Source organism: Apodemus sylvaticus, chromosome 17, assembly GCF_947179515.1.
Source record: "Apodemus sylvaticus chromosome 17, mApoSyl1.1, whole genome shotgun sequence".
NCBI classification, from domain to species: domain Eukaryota; kingdom Metazoa; phylum Chordata; class Mammalia; order Rodentia; family Muridae; genus Apodemus; species Apodemus sylvaticus.
Genome location: NC_067488.1, coordinates 34,603,815 through 34,623,334, shown reverse-complemented (window position 1 = coordinate 34,623,334; position 19,520 = coordinate 34,603,815). Strand labels below are relative to the sequence as shown.

At 41.0% G+C, this 19,520-nt stretch overlaps 1 protein-coding gene across 1 annotated transcript in view; it reads left to right on the top strand.

Moving 5' to 3' along the window:
• Positions 1-16,605, top strand: part of Hhla1 (HERV-H LTR-associating 1) — a 35,046-nt gene extending 18,441 nt beyond the window's left edge. Inside the window, exons 8-16 of the mRNA XM_052161562.1 lie at positions 444-527; positions 1,251-1,307; positions 1,394-1,480; positions 5,009-5,236; positions 7,709-7,945; positions 10,547-10,615; positions 10,922-10,996; positions 15,669-15,825; positions 16,551-16,605. Coding sequence (XP_052017522.1) covers positions 444-527; positions 1,251-1,307; positions 1,394-1,480; positions 5,009-5,236; positions 7,709-7,945; positions 10,547-10,615; positions 10,922-10,996; positions 15,669-15,825; positions 16,551-16,605 — 1,049 coding nt within the window. The remainder of the gene's footprint in view (positions 1-443; positions 528-1,250; positions 1,308-1,393; positions 1,481-5,008; positions 5,237-7,708; positions 7,946-10,546; positions 10,616-10,921; positions 10,997-15,668; positions 15,826-16,550) is intronic.
• Positions 16,606-19,520: the final 2,915 nt, after the last annotated feature.

The following is a 19,520-nucleotide window of genomic DNA, read 5'->3' as shown; positions in this document are numbered from 1 at the left end:
AATAATGTTAGCAAAGGAGGACATTCCTGTTGATATTCTGTAGAGGTCTTCTCTATTTTGATGTCTGCAATTCACAACCTGACATTACATTTTGCTGTATTTTCAAATTCCAACTTTGTATAAATAGACCTTACATATCTGAAGGCTTGATCACTCTTGCACAGATCTGGTAGCTTAACAAAACTAAATGAAGTAGTGGAGATCTTTGGGATCTCTTGGATATTACAAGAGAAAGAGCTGGATTATAAAAGTTCTTCGCTTGGATTTGCCTTTAGTATTTTTCGAATTCATATTTCCTATGTGTGAGTATTTATAGCCTTTAACAGATTAACTCACATTACAATTGTAAAATCTATTCTGAAGAAAGGAAAATCTAAATGGAACCTCTTTCCTTCCATGTTTCAGCTTCAGAATTCAGAGAGCTTCTCCAATTTGTCTTGCAGATTTCACAGCGTTGCTGGTGGACATTGTTGGGAATTCTACCAGCTACCTCACTGAAATTTTTAAGTCAACCTCCATCCTCTCTGGTGTGTATTTTTTAAGGTGCCTGGCAAGCTTTAGGTCTGGTGTTCCTCAAAAAATAGAGCAAAGCCTGGGAGGGTTCCACATCCTAAGCTCTGTTGTGGGTCAGGGTGCCAGGCACCTTCAGGTAAGCTCTATTTAGGTTATGGGTGTGGGTTTGTTTCTAACACCAGTGATTGATGGCTCCATCATCCAAACAGAGATCTTCCTGGAGTCCCACAAATTGAAGGGCAAATACCACAATCAGCATAGGGAGGGTATCAGCAGACTCTATCAGTGGCTGTAACTTCCCCCTTACCTTTTAAAGACAAAAAGGTAGACTTGGGGAAGGTGATTCCTTCCTACACACTACAAATGGTCAACCATTTTCATGGATGAATAATAGCTGTGATAGATGGGATTACTGCAGGCTTCCTGGTTGCTGCCGGGAGATCTTCTGTCAGTATGGTTACAAACATGCCAAGAAACGTTCAAAAATACAAAACGTCTGTGTTCCTAAACACAGTAGTCTCTAAACACACTGGGGATTCTCTGTTAACAGTCTGAAGGCATGTGCTCACGTCTTCCATATGATGGTAATGAGGGTTCAGTGAGACAGGATACATGATATTCTGAGTCAGGGATCAGACAGACAGAAACAACATTTTATTGGCCTTAGAGCTGATCCGAGAGACCATGCCTTGGTTGGCCATTGCGACATTGTAGTTGTGTGCTGGTTTGTCTTACAGTGAGTCAGACCAATGAATCGGACTGTGTCTTCATCTGTGTGATGGTGGGAAAGTCAGGTGAGCAGCAATGCCTTGGAGGATCTCTGAGTGAGTTTGAGCTTCAGCTATGATTTCATCTCCATGGTGTGACTTTTTTTTTTCAGGAAGGAATCTTTCTGACTTCTGGGAGATGGTGGAGAAATCCCCTGTTATCAACTACACATTTACCAGTGGTGTATCCAGTGCTTTGGGTGAGTATAAATTATTATAGAGGCCAGAGTGCCCCTGCCCTACACCAGGCCTCAGCTTACTATAGAAGAAATGTAACCTTCAGGCATTTTTTTAATTAGATGGTATTAATCAGATGATTTTTCTTTTTTATTTAAAAAATTGATTTCTGGAGTATTTGGAGGGGGGATGGCCACCCTGGATATTTCTCTCAATGACAATGAGCAGCTGGAGCTAAGTAGCTGCTATCTCCTTTCTCCTGAGTAAGGTACATCTGTCACTTTCTTCCCGTGCTGTCGCATTACATATTATTTCTGGTGTTCACTATTGGGATCTTGAAACTATTTGAAATTTTGATCCTCATTCTAGACTCATTTCCCCTCTGTAATTTTCAGGATCTTCCCATATCTCTTTTCTCAACAACATCTGTATCTGTGTCACCAGGTGCCATTTAGGAACCACTGCTAAGTCCTCTTTCTTCTTCACACTTAGTGCCTGGGATATGGCTGCTCCTATGAGTCCACCTGGTGTGTGTGTGTGTGTGTGTGTAGTCCTCATCATGTACAGAGAACAGCCTATGGCCAAGTGCCTTTTGTCACATTCTTGCATTCTACGTCAAACTATCCGTGCTCGGACACAAGAGTAATGGTCCTTACATATGACCTAGGTATGTCCCTTACCTAATCAAACCCCATGCTTGGACACAAGAGTAATGGTCCTTACATATGACCTAGGTATGTCCCTTACCTAATCAAACCCCATGCTTGGACATAAGAGTAATGGTCCTTACATATGACCTAGGCATGTCCCTTACCTGATCAAACCCAACAATCAGCAGTAACAGAGGCTTCAGAACCTTTAGAGAGAACATATTTTCTCCTTCACATATTTGTTATTTTCCCATGATTCCTCATCCATATTCAATTTGAAACCAATGCCCATGTTGGTCATACAAAACATTTTCCCAATGTTCTGTGCAAGCTTGTTCATTCTGTCATTTCTGTGTGGAGGTCCTGTCCTACTCTGTGGTGTTTTATAGGCCTTAGAGTCTGTCATTTGTCACCCCAAATGCTATCTTCTCATGTCCTAAAGATTCCCAACCAAAGTCTCTCTTTTGTGGTTCAACTCAGTATCTGTCTGTTGTCTGGACTCAGTTACTCTGGGTTACACCGCAGTGACATTTACATGTGTACCTCCTCAGTGAATGAACCTTGAAGGACAACAGCCACCTGTTGTCCCACAGAGTGCCTTATTCATCAGTGTGTCATATCTGCAGAGTAAGCTTTTAATTAGTGTCTCAACAGGGAACAAATAAACAATCAATGACACTCCAGTTCTATAGCTGTAGGCTTCTTTGACTTGGTTTAGTGCAGGGAGTCTTTTGGTAATGCTGTAGAAGATTGCTTATTTTGTAAGGCACAAGGCCACTTGGTAAGGAGATGAACTAGGCCTATAACAAGTTACCTTTCCTTGCTTGCTTCTGAGGACAGAACAGTGGGCTGAATCAGTCTCAGCTTTTCAACCCTAGTTTCAATCTTGGCTCCCAGTAGTCCTCTTTCAGTAAGGACATATCCTCTGGCAAAGAAAAAATATCTACACATTGGCAGTACTGTTGAAATGTCTGGTGGGCACTTACCTGGCCAGGTAACAGCTGTGCTGAGAGGGCCTAGTCCATGTCTAACTCTTGGGATCAAGGCTTAGGTGATGTGAGGAGTTTGAGGTCTAAACAGGAAACAGGGGAGAAGAAGGGAGGATTTGGGGGCTCTATAGAATATTATTTAAAAGTGGCAGTTTTTTCCCTGACCCAGCTAGTTCCTGAATGATTGAGATGGAGACTTAGAGATTTATTCAACAATCTTTAAGCACAATAACTGAGCAGATGTTTCTCAGATGTTTCTGTGCTACCCAGCTATTTCTCAACAACATGTCCTGAGGTTTGTCTCTTCTTGGTTCACTCTGCTGTAGCTGTCAGCCCTCATAGAGAATTCCTTTGGTGACCTTATCAGACCTCATGGTAACCATCTTCTTCCTTCACTTTATGGCCCTTTTTCTCCTGGACCCTCACCTGTCTCCTGGTGAACTCCTACCTGGTTCATCTCCCTGGAACTCCAGGCTGGGATTGGAAGTCTAGCCTTCCTGTTTCCTCTGCCCAGTAAATGGCTGTCTTAGTGTTCTTTCAATGAGGACAGATCCCCAATAGGGAATTTATTAGGGTTTTATTGCTATGAAAAGACAGCATGACCAAGGCAACTCTTATAAAGGAGAACATTCTATTGGTGCTCACTTATGCTTTCAGACATTCAGTCCATTATCATTATGGCAGGAAGCATGGCAGTGTCTGGGAAGACATAATGCTGGAAGACCTGATAGTTCTATATCTTGATTCAAAGGCAGCCAGGAGGAGACTGTCTTTCATAGGCAGCCAGAAGAAGAGTCTTATTCCATATTCAGTGGAATCTGAGCCCAGGAGACCCCAAAGCCCACCCCTATAGTGACTTACCCCCTCCAACAAGGCCAGACCTACTCCAATAAAGCCACACCACCTAATACTGCAACTTTCCAGTGGTCAAGCATATTCAAGCCACCACATTGACTGTTCAGCTTTTTATTAATTAATCAGAGATAATTGTAGAGCATACTTAACACCACGTTGATATAGGAGATTCTTCGATATTCATTGAATATTGCTCATGTCCAGGGTATAACTAGATTTCAGGACATAATAGTCAGCATCTGGATACACAATGCACAAGACCCTCCTCCAATAAATTCACCTCCTGCAACTGCATAGTAATTTCCCTATATTCAATACCTACCAAAGACAAGTGGTAAATAAAATCTAACACAGACTGAGTGAGGATCAGACTTTTTCTACCCAGAAAAAGCAACCCTGTAGGTTAGTGGGTACTCTCACTTTATGTCCAGACTCCTCAGCCTAAGCATCATCTCAGACTTCCTAAAGGAGAGCGTTAGTCAATTTAACATCTGTGCCTCTTTTTTCTATCCCTTGTGGAATAAACAGGGTCATTAGACAAATTCATATTTAAAAAAAAAATCCACCAGTCTTGCTGAAGGTTAGTCTTTCAAGTAGTTTCTTTTGGAAATCCCAGCTTCTCTTGATGCTCCTACCGGTAGCCATAAGGCAGATAGCATGAGTGTCATTACTCTTACAGAGACAAGGACCCGAGTCATGGAGCAGCAGAGGACTGCAAGAACGCACGCAGACTCTGACAAGTCCCTGAGTGTTATCAGTTACTGATGTCTGAGACAGTGACTGAGAGACAGTCAGCCTGGTGCTCTTAGATCTGGACAACTTTACATTCTATTCACAGTGATTTAGCACACAGCATTTGTGTGATATTTAATGCCATTTTTAAATGGAAGACTCAAGAGAAGATATCCTTTGGTGACACTTGGTACTGTTCAGAGTTATATTGGAATATCTGCATTTTATATAGCTATTGCCTAATTGTCTTTTTGTGACTCAACAGTTCTTTTTGCCCAAAGTGGCAATTAATTTAAAACTACCATTGGCTGTTTCCTTTGAGGAGCAACTACCAGGGGAACAGCAAGGACTTCAAGGCTCACGACTCAAAGCCAGCAGTCACTTCTAAAATCATACGCTCCACACTGGAGCACACAACGGGTATCTGCTCTGAAGACTTTCCCCTGGACAAAGACAAGTACTCCTTCAGAGAAAGAGGTGACAGAAAACAAACAGATATTTGCAGAGCTTCCTCTTGGGGCCATGGGCACACAGAGTAGTTCTCCGACCTCAGGTAAGATGCTTTCATGGTTATTTTTTTATTTTGCTGTGTCTCTCTTCTGTTTCCTCTAGTCTCACATAATTAAATAAAATGCCCCCATCTAACTCTTCCCAGCACCTTACATGATGCCACAGCTTAGTGGGAAGGGTCAGTCACGGAAATTGTATTGATGATATATACGTCCAGAATTCATATTAATAGACTTCTATACTTAAGAAGTCCCAAAAATAATACCAAGAGTTCTCTGATATGCTTAACCCCGCCTTCCCCACTGACAATATCTTGTATGATGATAGTAATTGCTGGAATAAGACATTTTTATTTCAACAATGTAGACAAATATCTTTCTCTGGAAATTCACAGGAAATGGTGAAGTCAACATTTTAAGGCACAGTTGTTTAGTTAACTTGCTCCTGGTTGGATATTCATACCAAAAGGGGTGTTAGTAACTCCACCCCAACATGAAATGATGCCACCAGTGGCTGGGAAAGATTTTTCCTAATCAATCCCACCACATTGTGTACAATATACGACAGTATTGTCATCAAACACAAAAGGTATAATGACCTGAAAAATATACAAAAATAAGTGATCTTTTTCAGTAACAGTCAGTATTATCTATGCCAAGGATGGATAGGAATCAGTAGAACTCAATCATTCACTTACTCATCAAAAGACATCCTTGCTTCCAGCCAGTAGGATAGTTTGAAAATAGTTCTTTTTTTTATTTGATATATTTTTTATTTACATTTCCAATGGTTTCCACTTTTCTAGCCCCCAACTCCCGAAAGTCCCATAAGCCCCCTTCCCTCCCCCTGTCCTCCCACCCACCCCTTCCCACTTCCTAAAATAGTTCTTTAAATTTCCCCAATGTCTCTCGAGCTCACAGATAGAAAGGAGATACAGGAAAGCAGACTATAGTCCTGATCTAACTTGCATTGAGCTCTGTCATGCACAGTCCCAAGAAGGACATCCTGCTCAGCACAGCAGGGCACAAAACTGTTCCTCACAGAGGTAAGGATGGGCTGAACCGGGAGAGAAGCAGACTATGAAAAGGGTGTGTCTCAACAGTGGAGTGGAATAGAATTCAACTCTACCAACTTCAACTTTTACATTTTCTACAAAAGTTAATACTGTAACTTACATTGTGAAAACTACACAAAATTGTAAAATATTTCAGTATAATGTAAAAATAGATAATTGCTGGAGGTGAGAAAAGTCATAAACACCTAGTCATGGTCCTTAAAGGAAACACTGCTTCATATAAGGAAAGCCTCAGAACTTCAGTGAGAGTAATGGCATCAGTACATGAAGGGGGAACTCTTGTACTGGATAAGCAAATGTTCCCCCACTTAACTCACAGTTGTACAGTCATCCATCATGACTAGCTCTATAAACTTCGAGAGAAAAGATTATTAACTTTCTTCCATGGGAACAAATGTGAAACTATCATCTTTAAAGAATAATTATGGAATATTTAGCTTAACTATGGGAAGCTTGGTGAGTTGTTACCACCACCACCACTACCATCATCATCATCATCATCATCATCATTATCATCATCATTATCTCCAGTTTAATGTCAAGGCTAAAAGGGGCAGTGAATGTGTCTCAGTGGCCAGTGGCTACTTGATGTATTAGCTACGTTCTTTGTTGCTGTGAGCAAGTACAAAAACTAATGTAAGAGAACTACTGTTCAAGCACATTCACATTAAAAACTATACAGCATGGACATGGTCTTGAGTTCCACCTCCAACACTGAAAACAAGAACAAACAAATTGTATAATTAAAATAAGTTAAGTAACTTGCTTCCCATGTGAAGAAAACAAGGCCACGCCAATGCCTGCAGATCTCCTCATCTCAAACAACCTTCCCAGCCTATTGCATGAGTATAAATATACCTCATACATTTAAGACAGATCCCCAACCCCCAACCACATACCCTAGCTTTCTGGGGAGGGGCTCTAAGGGGCTTAGAGAGGATTTCGGGATTTTATTTTTAGAGATTGATTTGTTTTTATCTTATGTGTATGCATGAGTCCTGCATAAATACATGTGCATCACTTGCATGAAGCCATCAGAAGCCAGAAGGGACATCAAATTCCCCAGAGGTGAAGATATAGGTGATTGAGAGCCACTGTGTGGGTTCTGGGAACAGATCCTGAGTCTTCTGAAAAACCAACAAGTTTACTTAGCCACCAAGGCCATCTCTCCAAATGTTTCTTTTAACTTATTGCCAAAAAAACAAAAAACAAAAAACAAACAAACAAACAAAAAAAAAAACGAAATTCAGTTTAATCTGCCTATTCTAGTCCACAGTAAAATGTAAGAATTATCTGTGCTATACATAAATACTTCTTTTGTGCTTTGAGAGCATTTGGTATGTCTTCAGTTTTACACATGATCAAGGAAATCAAGTATAGCAATACCAACACATTGAAAGCAGGGCTCAAAGAGAGTGTGTTACTTTCAACACACTGCAGGGAACATGACCAGAACACCATGGGTGACAAAGAGATACACTCAAGCACCTTCAGTATCCATGTCTATGCCACTGACTATGAATGATAGCACACCTGGAGGACCACCCTGGGCAAGCCTTCCCTCCACATCAACCTCCACTGGAGATGCCCAGCAGCTCAGGAGCACAGGAAACCTGTTGCATCCTACTGGGATACTGACCACACCCAGCCGACTAGCACAGCCCAGCATAGTCTCAGGTGAGAGACAACATTCACCTTCTTTGCAATCATCCTTGAAAATGTCTGTTTTGAAAGCCTCTTTTTAAATTTTTATTTTATTTTACTTATTCCCTTCACATACCTCTCACTGCCTTCCTCCCAGTCACCCCTTCCCACAATCCTTCCCCCTCCCTGTGCCCTTCTCCTCTCTGCAGGAGAAGGCCCCTTGGGTATCCCCTCCCTTCCCTGGCACTTCAAGTCTCTGTGAGGCTAGGCACTTCCTCTCCTACTAAGGTCAGACAAGGCAGCTCAGCTAGAAGAACATATTCCACATACAGGCAATAGCTTTTGAAGGTCAAGCTGCACATCTGCTACATATGAGTGGGGAGGCCTAGGTTCAGCCCATGTATGTTCTTTGGTTGATGGTTCAGACTCTGAGAGCCCTAAGGGTGCAGGTTAGTTGACTCTATTGGTTTTCCTGGGGAGTTCCTGTCCCCTTTGAGCCCTGCAAACCTCCCTTTATTCTTCTCTAAGAATCCCAAAACTCAATCCACTGTTTGGCTCTCAGTGTCTGTATCTGTCTGAGTCAGCTGCTGAGTGGAGCCTTTCAGAGGACAATTTGCTCCTACCTACAAGGCCTGACAGATTATCATTAATAGTGTTAGGAATTGGTGCTTGCTCATGAAATGGGTCTCAAGCTGGGACGGTTATTGGTTGGCCATTCCCTGAGGGACCAGTCTCTGCTCCCTCCCCTGTGCCTACATTACTTGTAGACTGGATACATTTTGGATTGCAAGTTTTGTGGGTGGGTTGGTGTCTCTTCCTTGAATGTCTTTTTACGTTTTGAAATCTAATATACATGCTGAAAAATAGGAAAAAGTAGTGATTTTATAAATGATTGTGAAACAAACTCATTCCTCTTCTTTTCATTATTCCACTCCTTTATTCTTATTTATGAATAAAAAAATCAAATTTTCCTTCTTCCCAGGACTCTCCAGCTGCCTCTCTTTACTTTTCCATATTAACTGTAAAACGTTTCATGACGTCATTGCCATATGTGCCCATAACATCCTTCGTCCACATTCACTCTTCTACCCTTCTTCACTTGACTTCCTTTCCTCCTTCCCTTATATTAGTGTAAAAGAAAATTAAACAAATTCACTTTGCTTTGGTCAATGGAATCATAGTCACCTTGAAACTCAGCTCTGATTCAGATTCAGATACAGCTGGATTACAATCTCGCCTTAACTACATACACTATTCAGAGTAAATTTTCTTCTTCCTCTGAGTCTCTATTTTATTGTAATTGATTAAGAGTTTTTGGGGCAAGGAGTTAGTTTGGGATGTAAGCATTTGGACAGCAATCATTTCCTGAAAATCTTGTAAGCTGGCCAAGTTATCCACAACAGACAGTGTCAAGGGCCCTCAGTCCCTTACACACTTCAGTATTCTGTAATCACAGAGCCATTCCGTCAAGCTAAAGGATAGTCATAGACAAGTTGGATGTGGCTCAAGTGTCAAGATTTACACAGATATCCATCAAGGAAGCAATCATTACTGGTATCTTCTTTAGTGGAAGTGATAGTCTAGTCAATACCTAAAGAGACATCAAATGATGATGATCCTTCCTGAGAAAATGAGATTTCCATTGGAGCTGGAGATTCTGATAGTTATGGGCTGAACGTGAATGAGCATTCATCTGTAGTATTCAGCTCTGCAACTCACAGGGAGGACCATGGAGTGACAGCCATATCAAACTAGATTCCACCAAACTTGGTCCCAACAACAGAGCAATCACAAATAGTGGACTGTGTTATAATAGTGTTGGCTGAAACGTGGGCTCCCCAGCATTTCCCATACTTTCCACTTCATTCCCTGGAGTCCATCCACAGAACAGTACTAATTGCTCATTCCTCTTTGCACAAGCTTTTTGTTCTGCCTTCAAGGCCTATTCTCACTTGTTCCTTATTGCAGTCAACAATGGCACCTGCTGAACTAGGTACCTATCTATTGGGTCATCTCATTCATCTTCAGAATGAAATTCCCAACTCTCTCTCTCTCTCTCTCTCTCTCTCTCTCTCTCTCTCTCTCTCTCTCTCTCTCTCTCTCTCTCTCTCTCTCTTGTCAAAGATGGCTGTTTTCCTGACTTGTTAGAGACTAGACTCTCATGTCAGCAGGGAGCCTGAAGTAGTCCCAAAACCAAAGCTTTATCAACATAAAAGACAGATGTTGAGCTGAGAACCTAGGCTATTATTAAAATTATTGAAAAGTGATTATCATGAATGTGGCTGGAGTCCATATGTACACCATGAATCAGAACAATGACAAGTTGTCTCAGAGGGCCCATACTTAAGTACTTACTTGTTTAGTACCATTGCTGTCCCATACAGTGTCACCATTATCTTACTCATATTGGCAAGTTCCCAATGGTCCCATCATACTTTACCTGTAGTGGTGAGACTCATGCATTCCCATATGTATTCCAGAAAGAACTCAATTGTGGCTACATTTCTTACACCTGCACCTTCAACATCCATCTTAGTGTCTGGCCTAGTGAGTCAAACTGGTAAGAATGTGGAACATCTTCAGATTGTGCTCTCCTTTAAGAGATGCATGGTTATCTTTCTCCTCACTTCTCAGGAACACTCACGCCTGGAACACAGACTACAAATCCAACCAAAGCACCAGCTCCTAGAGTCCCGCAAACAGGTGAGACTGCTTGGCCAGACCAAGAAGCTACATACCTCAGAGGAAAGTATAGCCTGAGAGAAGAGGAAGAGGGGTACAACGCACCAGTAAGCATACTGTCCATATAGGTTATTACAGGGAATGAGTCAGAAGTAGTTTCATGGCATTGGTGGACTGCAAGATTGTAGCTAAACCACTTCGTCCTCTTTGGCTATCATTTCCCCATGAATTTGTAAGAAACCTCACCTTGAAGGTGTTAGGATTCCCTGACTATTTGTGTATAATAGCCCAAGGCCATCTCATTTCAGTTCTTCTTTATCTTTGCAGATGGTATTCATTCAGAGTGGCCATTCACTCCCGAGAAAGAGCCAATCCGGGTCCCAGCAGCCCATCAAGTTTCAAGTGAGTAGGAACACCCAGCCATTGCTTAAGCTTGTTTTGATGAATACAGTTGCATAGTCTAATAAGGTTTGTTTTATCTGTGTAAACTCAGACTGCTAGGATGCAAATCTAGCTCAACTACTTTTGTGAAGGGTGGCCTCCAGGATTGATACCCTCAATTTAAAGCAAGAACAACTGCAATTACTATGAGCACTAAAAACATCTGTTCTCTTTATTCCTTTCTACATGCTTTCGTGTTAAGATAATGTGTGCTGAATTGACTTGGGATTTTAAAGCTCTGTGTTATTTAATTTGATCAACATTCATTGAGTGAGCATCTAGAAAAAATGTGCTGATCGCTTTGCAAGCAGAAGCGGCTCCCACAATGAGTTTGTTGGCTGCTGGTTGGCTGATCAGAGAGAGAAGGCATAAATGATTGCTGCAAAAATCTAAGCCCCAATTGCTGGACGCAACTCCCTGTGACTGTGTTTTAAAGGATGCCCTGCTGGCAATATCCCTGAGCACGCTGTTCTCATGGGTTTGAGAAGCAATGACTTCCTAGACATGGTTTGCAGAACTCCCAGGACTTGAATTTCTATTCTCAGCTTTTGGCTGTCACACACTTTTTTCTGGACTCTTAGCTCCCTGCTAAAGGGAAACGAATCAGGTCCTCAAAGATGGACAGGTTCTCAGGCCCCACCCACCTTATCCTGAATATCTTTCTATTCAAGCTTCCTGAATGTTACAACACTGGCCAGTCTTATGTCGACAGGGCATTATTAAGTTACTGGAGCCTGCACAGACTCCTGTTTCATAAATCCTCAGACCTACTTCAATCCTTACAGCCTCCAGTGAATGATGAATGGGCCTTTCAGACACAAAGACCCAACTGTGCTACCAAGAAATTGTCACTCTCGTCCCTAGGAGATCTAAAGAGAAACACTGGTGGTGCCAAGAATATTGTCAGGTTGAGTTCTAATACACATGTTAACTACATCTCCATCCATATTTATATTTATAGCTGTATCTATATAGCTATCTCTGTCCATCTACCCACCTGTTCATCATGTATCATCTGTCCATATATTCCTAGCCATTTATGCTAATAATTCTTTAATGCGTGTCTAATAGATTGTTATCTGCGTATCCATCTCTATCCTATCTGTTTCACAAAGCATTCACTTCATAAAAGAGGCTCTGACATCTTCGAGTAAATTATTTTGCTCATTCAAAAATCATTTTAAAAATATTCCACAGAGGTCTTTTTTTTAATCATCCAATTATCCCTTCAGTTAACATATATTGAGGTCCTACTATGTGCAAGGCCTAGAGTTAAGACCATCTAAATTTTTCTGTCCAATAATTCTGGAAGGTAGATAATGCTATCTTCATTAAAGGATTCTATAGGGTCCTATAGACAAGAGGCTGAATTTAGAGGCCATATATGCCTAACTCCAATATCTGTGATTAGAAAGTTTATCTTATTGTATTACCTCGTCTAAGATGTTGCATGCACACACACACACACACACACACAGACAGACACACAAGGACTCCATGCAAATGACTATTAAAGGAGGAGCACTATATATTTCTTGAGTGAAGAAACAGTCAGCGTTTTGTATAGCCATTGAGGAGGAGAATCCTTTCAGCTGAGGAAGTCATGCAGGCACCCAAATGAGCAGGTACTTTCTGACAAGATGCCGCTATGCATGTACTCCTACAGAGCCTTGGCATAAGGAAACCCACAGAAACTCCGAGAATTGACATTCTTGGAGAATAAACAGGGCCTCTGTAGCTAGAATTCTTGTGGTGAAATAAGAGTCATAAAAAACTGAGGCCGGAGACAGTGAAAGTAAGAGCAGGTTCTGTCACGGCAAGGAATCTGGCCCGTGCTCTGAGGCAAGGGAAACCCTTATGGCCTGATATGTGCTGTGCAATGATATCCCTGAACTCAGAGGGAAAACTAAAGAGATGCTAGGATGAAGGGTGCAATGAAAGGACTCATATATGATGATGTGGGTAAAGGAAAAACATAACTACATAGGCAGTGAAATTCGGGTCACATTTAGGAATCAGAATCAACGTCATGTGTTGGTACTCAAAGTGAACTGTAGGAATGCCCTGAATTAGCTCATGCAGGTTCCTGAGGTCACTTCCTGAGGCCAAGAAGTACAGGTGAGGGGCAGCATGGAAGTGATGTGTACAAATACATCCTTGAGGATGCTGATTATAGAGCAGGGATGTGGTTCTTATTGAGCATGAGCCTAGAGTCTCTGCAGAATCCCTCCCTCCCTGTGCTGGGACTGATCCACTTCATGCTCAGTGACTACTTCTATATGACAACACTTCAAATGTCTGTTTTACAGTTGTTATGAGGAAAGTACCTGGTGGACGGTAGATGCTAAATATCACATTGATGGGAATCTAGCCATGCTCTGGGGTGTGGGGGTGTGCTAGTTAATGTTCTAGTAAACTCATGGAAAAATATTTTGTTTCTATATGTTTTAAAAGTTGAAAGCTTTGTGCACCCTCAATTTGCTAAATGTTGCTGATAAATCATTATTTTAAAACTATCAGAGTGGGGTGAGATTTGGTTGTCAGTCTCTTGCTAAGCATGGAGACCTAGGTTTCATCCCTAGTACCACAAGAAAAGTCTCATAAAATTTATAATATAAGTATGTCAGTATACTAAAGACATTATTCAGCTCAGTAATTGATGGGGAAATCAGAAAGGTCTTAAAACTGCATCAACAGGGTATCAGATTTACAAGCCAATATAGGGAAGTAATTTCAAAAGAGCTTGCCAATTTATGACTTATAGTAATAACTCTTCTAGTTGAAATGAGGCAAAAACCAACTGTACACTTGCCAGACAATAGTCACTTACATTGTTATAGACATGAGTTATCTGCAGTGTTTTCAGACAGCAGTTATATATTAGTATCAGTTAACTTGTACCACTAAAGAGCATTTTTGTAACAAAAAAATGCTCAATAGAAAGTAAGTCATATTTACAGAAAAATCACATCCCTGGGCAGCGTCTCAGTTGGTACCACTCATGAAGCCCTGCGTTCAATATCCAGCACCACATATATTGGGCATGGTGGGGTATTACTATTCTTACAGCTCACAGGGTGGAAGCAGAAGAATCAGGATCTCTAAATTATCTCAGCTATATAATAAGTCTTAGGCCAGCCTGAACTTCATGAGACTCTGTCTCAAAACAATCAAATCAAATAATCAAATCAAATCAAGTCAAATCAAATCAAAAGCATCACCCTCCTATATAACCAGATATCCCAGGGTGTCTGCTAGGCAAAAGACAAAATGACATTAAAGAGAAGCCACTATGCCTTTCCTAGATGTTGTGACATTTTAGTTAATGGAGATGGGTGGCCCATCCTGTGTAATTATAACATCCTAATATGATTTCTAGTCTGAGGTGACAAGCCCTGTGAGAGGAGGACCCTGCTCCTTCTTGGTTGTTGCTATATTACCAGTCTGTTAGTGCCTCACATATGGTAGACTCTCAACATTTTTCAATAGGTAAATCAACAATACTAGCTAGTATTTTTGTCTGTTCCATGGTGAGAATAGTGTCATGTGCTCTGTGTAGAAGGACTTACTGAGTCCTCTCAATAGCTCTGCAAGCTTAGTCTGAGTATTATGTCATTTTTTTTATAAGGTTGCCTGGCTGCAGCCTCAGGAAACTGATTCAGTTTGAGGAGATCTGATAGGATGAGGTCCTTAAGAACTTGTTTTTTCCTTTGCTTAATATTTGTATTCTTTCCCTATATGTCGCATACTAAATAATGAAAATCTGGTTATGTGATACACAATCAACATACTTCCCAAGGAGAAGAACTCAGAACCCATTGACCAGCTTGCTAGATTTGTATTGCTAGATTTATTTTTCAAAACTGCGATTTCCTTCTGCATTAGTTTCTTATGGCTGTGACAAATTACCTGAAAAAGTGACTTAAGGATGAAAAGGTTTATTTGGGCTTACAGTTCAAAGGTACAGTCCATCATGTGGGGAGGGGGGCTTGGAGCCAGCTGTCCAATTGTATCTACTGCTGGGAAACAAAGGGAGATGAATCTTGGTGCTTAGAATACTTCCTACTTTCAATCTTGTACTTCGTCTAATGGGATGGTGTTAGCCACCCTTAAAATGAATCATCCCACTTTAATTAATCCAGTCTAAGTGATTTTAGATTTTTTCAAGTTGACAGACAATACTAACCATCACACCTTCTTGATGCTTGTCATATATATGTGCACATGCATACATACACACACACACACATAATGCAACACACCCTCTGTATTTAAAGCATTCTGCACCCCCACCCCATCCCCCCACTGCCAGCTAGCCCCTTGCATAATAGTAAGCTATCCTCTGTACCAGTGATGCCCTGTCCCCAATGTATTTCTGTTCTACAATTTAGATGCATGCTCTTCAGAGAAGCCATGCTTGGTCTCCTCCTGAATATTACTATCATTCTCTACTGGTCTCTTGACATTCCCAGTGTAGTTTCACTGAGCAATAATGAAACTACACTCTCTATTGTTCATGTTCAATCTACCTATAATAAGGGCTAGACTATACTAACCTATCAGAAGCCATACCCAAGACAAGATGTTTGCTGAGCTCTTGCTGATTTCACATGTCTGAGATTGCATGTTCCAGAGTGTCCTCGGCCACTCCCCAAAGAAGAGGCTATTACAGATACTCCTCTGTCCCTGGCCATGAAGAAACTCACCCCATGTCTGATGGAACTCTGCCGCTTCTTCCAGCAATGCCTTTGTGCAATCCAAAAGCAGGATTTCAGTTCAGAAGCCATGAGGTAATCTAATATTTGATTCCCTTGCAAACTCAAGTGCTATAGTCTTCTTATTGTGTGTGGTCTCTATGAAAGGTATCAGGTGCCCAGGCACTAAATAATTCCCAGGCAGGTGATTCATACCCAGTAGTTACAGTCTTTTTATTGTATGTGGTTTTTCTGCAACTCATTAAATAATTCCCAGGCAGGTGACAGGTGCCATAGGGGAGTTTACAGTGTAATCCCTATTGGACTTTTATATCTTTGAGCTCCATGACAAGGATTTGTTCATCTCTACACTCTTCAAAACAAAATTCAGGATCTGGTAAATATAGTTGAGCTGAGCTGATTTTTGTCTGAGATGAGTTGGGTTGGGTTGAGATAAACTGATTGAGTTTAGCTGGATTGCCCTAACTGAGCTATGTTAAGATGAGGTGATTTCAGATTAAATGAATTGGGTAAAGAAGAGTCATGCTTAGATATTCTAAGTTGAATTAAGATTAAATTAAATGATGAGATAGTTGAGATGAGTTGGCTTGAGTTGAGTTGAGTTGAGTTTAGCTGAGGTGAGGTGAATTTGATTACACAGTTTGGTCAGGTGATTACACAGAGATGAATCACACTATATGTGGTAGTATTACTTACTACCAAGAACTTTGGATACAAGTGTCTTTTATTTGATTAAATTTTCTGGGAAAAATAATCACAACATTTGGCTATCTAAATTACAGATCTTTAATTCACATCAGTTGTTGCTTGCCAGTGAAAATCAGGAGGATAATTACACTTCATGAGATAATCTAGGCATTGATATGGTTCTGTCTTCCAGTACTGATTGAAGATGTTTCTGGGATTTATAGTTGTTAAATCCAGAATCAAACAGTAGAGCATTTCCATGCATATCCTTTCCCAGTAAGCTGAGGACAAATTTCTCAAGTCTCAGTGTAATCTTAAAAGCTTACTAACATGGCTTTCATTGTTTAAAATCTCCATTATCCACAAAATCTGAGAACCAATCCCAGTTTTTCACCCTCTCCCCTAATTTTTTTTATGTTTGATCTAGGATGCCTCAATAGACTTGGGTGTTTTATTTACATAAAGAATGTAGTAGACAAGATGACAGACCCAGTAGTATAACCTGACAACCCTGTAGATGTCAATATTTGGGTTTGGGAAATGTATCCTCTAAGTTATCTAACAAACCTTGTTGTTAACACAGCTTTCACTCTATTCCCTGCCACTTATGGCTGTTTATCTGCTAGATATGAAAAAGCTAGAGCTTTTTTCTAATCTATTCTCTCCATTTAAAAGAAATAGAGCATAGATGCTCAACCATTTATTCTGTCAGCTCTAAAACTCAGGTTCCTTAATTTCCCTTTCTCACCTAAAGTCTATTCCAGTGTAGTCATTTGTTGAGACTTTTCCAGTTTTGGGGTCCCTAACACAATCCTGGAGACATGACTTCCTATCTTATAGGATGACAGAAACTGAGTCCATTTCACTTCTCATGGATGGCAAATATTGACATCTCCAGGGTTGTCAGGTATTTGTGTCTCCTGATGCAAGGAGCTTGTATATTGATGAGTGCTTCAGAGTTCAGCTCATACTGACAGCACTGAAGGTGGCCCTGTTACCAAAGCCCAAAGACAGACACAGCAGGACACCTTCACTATGGCTTTTTCTTCATGATTATTTAGTCCAGTGGTTCTCAATGTATGGGTTGTAACCCCTTTGGCAAGCCTCTATCTTGAAGAGTATTCACATTATGGTTCATAACAGTAGCAAAATTACAGTTATAAAGTAGCACCAAAATTTCATTTATGGTTTAGGGTCACCACAACTTGAGAAACTGTTGTCACAGCATTCAGAAGGTAGAGAACCACTGGTTTAGTCTTTCCTGTTTGGGAACTGTATCCTCTAAGTTATCCAACAAACCTTGCTGTTAACACAACTTTCACTCTATTCCCTGCCACTTATGGCTGTTTATCTGCTGGTGATTTGTCTTGCCTTACTAACTTGGGGGGTGAGCCCAGGTATTCGGCCTCAGGTTTGGCCATGGCCATATTATCATGAAGTACTGTTTTTGCTGATCAGAGAGGCAGAAATGATCCATTCAACAAATTACCTACGTGACTTGAGTCTCTAAATGGCAACTTTGGCTTTTTGAGAACAGGCCACAAGACAATGGAATTGCTGGTCCTTCTCTGAAAATTGGCAAAGAACCTCAATTGGTAGTACCACATTCTAATGCCTTTCACGGCATAGTTTGACATCCTTACTGCACTGGAAATAGATGAGAATTGTTAAAAATGTTTTGGTTTTTTTTGTTTTTTTGGTAAATGCCTATTCATGATCACACTGGCTAAGAAAGGTTGAGGCTAGGATATGGGTCAAGATTGGAAGGCAGGCAAGCTTCAATTTAAAATTAGATTCTGTAACTTCCAAGCCATGTGGAATTGGGGGACTTCTCTCCTAGTCTCTTGGAACCTTACCTGATTTATCCCATGAAATACCTAATCCTGCCCACATTGTCACATATTTCCAAGAGTTCTGCTCGCAGAAAGATTGCAATAATACTCTTGCTACTGTGACAGTGTTGGGAAAATGAAATAAGACAATGTATCTGGTCCTCTGATTATCACCAGGAACACTGCACTGCTGGGCTAGTGACTGTGCTGGAACACATGCATTGCTCTCTTGCACTTGCTGCATGGATGCTTCTCTGGCACACTTGACATGTTGTGGCTATGGCAACCAAATGCTTAGATACTGTGTTGAGCTCTACTGGGTTGGCCAGGTTTGGCATACTATCCCTTCTTGATGTGTCCTGGAGCAGGTCCAGGTTCATGAGAAGAGTGATCCTATTGTGTCCATCATTGAGATACACACACCCCTGTCTGTTTTTGGTCAGCTTTATACTGAAACATCTGGCTTTTGCAAACTCCATTTCCCAGAATGCCTAGCCATCCGGTTTCCTGTTCATTCATGCAAATGGAAGACACTGGCAGAATAGAGAAGCCAGGACATTTTTCCACACTTCTGCACTTCCAGAAATAGGTGTCTCTTCTGAGGCTCCAGCTGCCATAACAACACAGAACCCTACTTCCCTTCCATGCTCCTCACACACTTCTGTCTCTTCTGGCTGGTCATTCACTGTCCATCAGACATAGGGGTACCTTTTTCCTTCTTGCCTTGGTTTCTTCTTTTCGAACCTGTTCAGGACCTCTTTCCAGTGTGAATTTGCTTTATTAAAGCAACTCATTGCTTTCACTTTCCTGATAAAGTCCCGACTGAAATATTAGTATTCTTGACTACTGGAATGACAATATTTTCTAGAACAGGCTGATTTACCTAGGTTAAAATATAAAAAGCTGGGGGTGAAGGGATGGCTCAGCCCTTCAGAGCACCTAACTTGTCTAGCAGAAGACTGGGGCTGCATTCCAACATGCCTGGCTCAACCACCTCAGATGCCAGATATATGACAATAAGCCACTGACAGCCTCGGCTGAAATTTCTACTGATAGCATGCTCATGGCCTCTCCACTGTGGTATTCTGAAGTAACCCCAAGTGCCTCAGATTAGGGGCTGCATATCTCTTTGTAATGTATTTGCTACATGTCTAATAAAAGTATTCTTGTTTCTTCTTCTACAAATAAAAATGAACATTCTTACTTATTGAACATATAGACACTGATATAGTTCAGTAACTTCACACATAC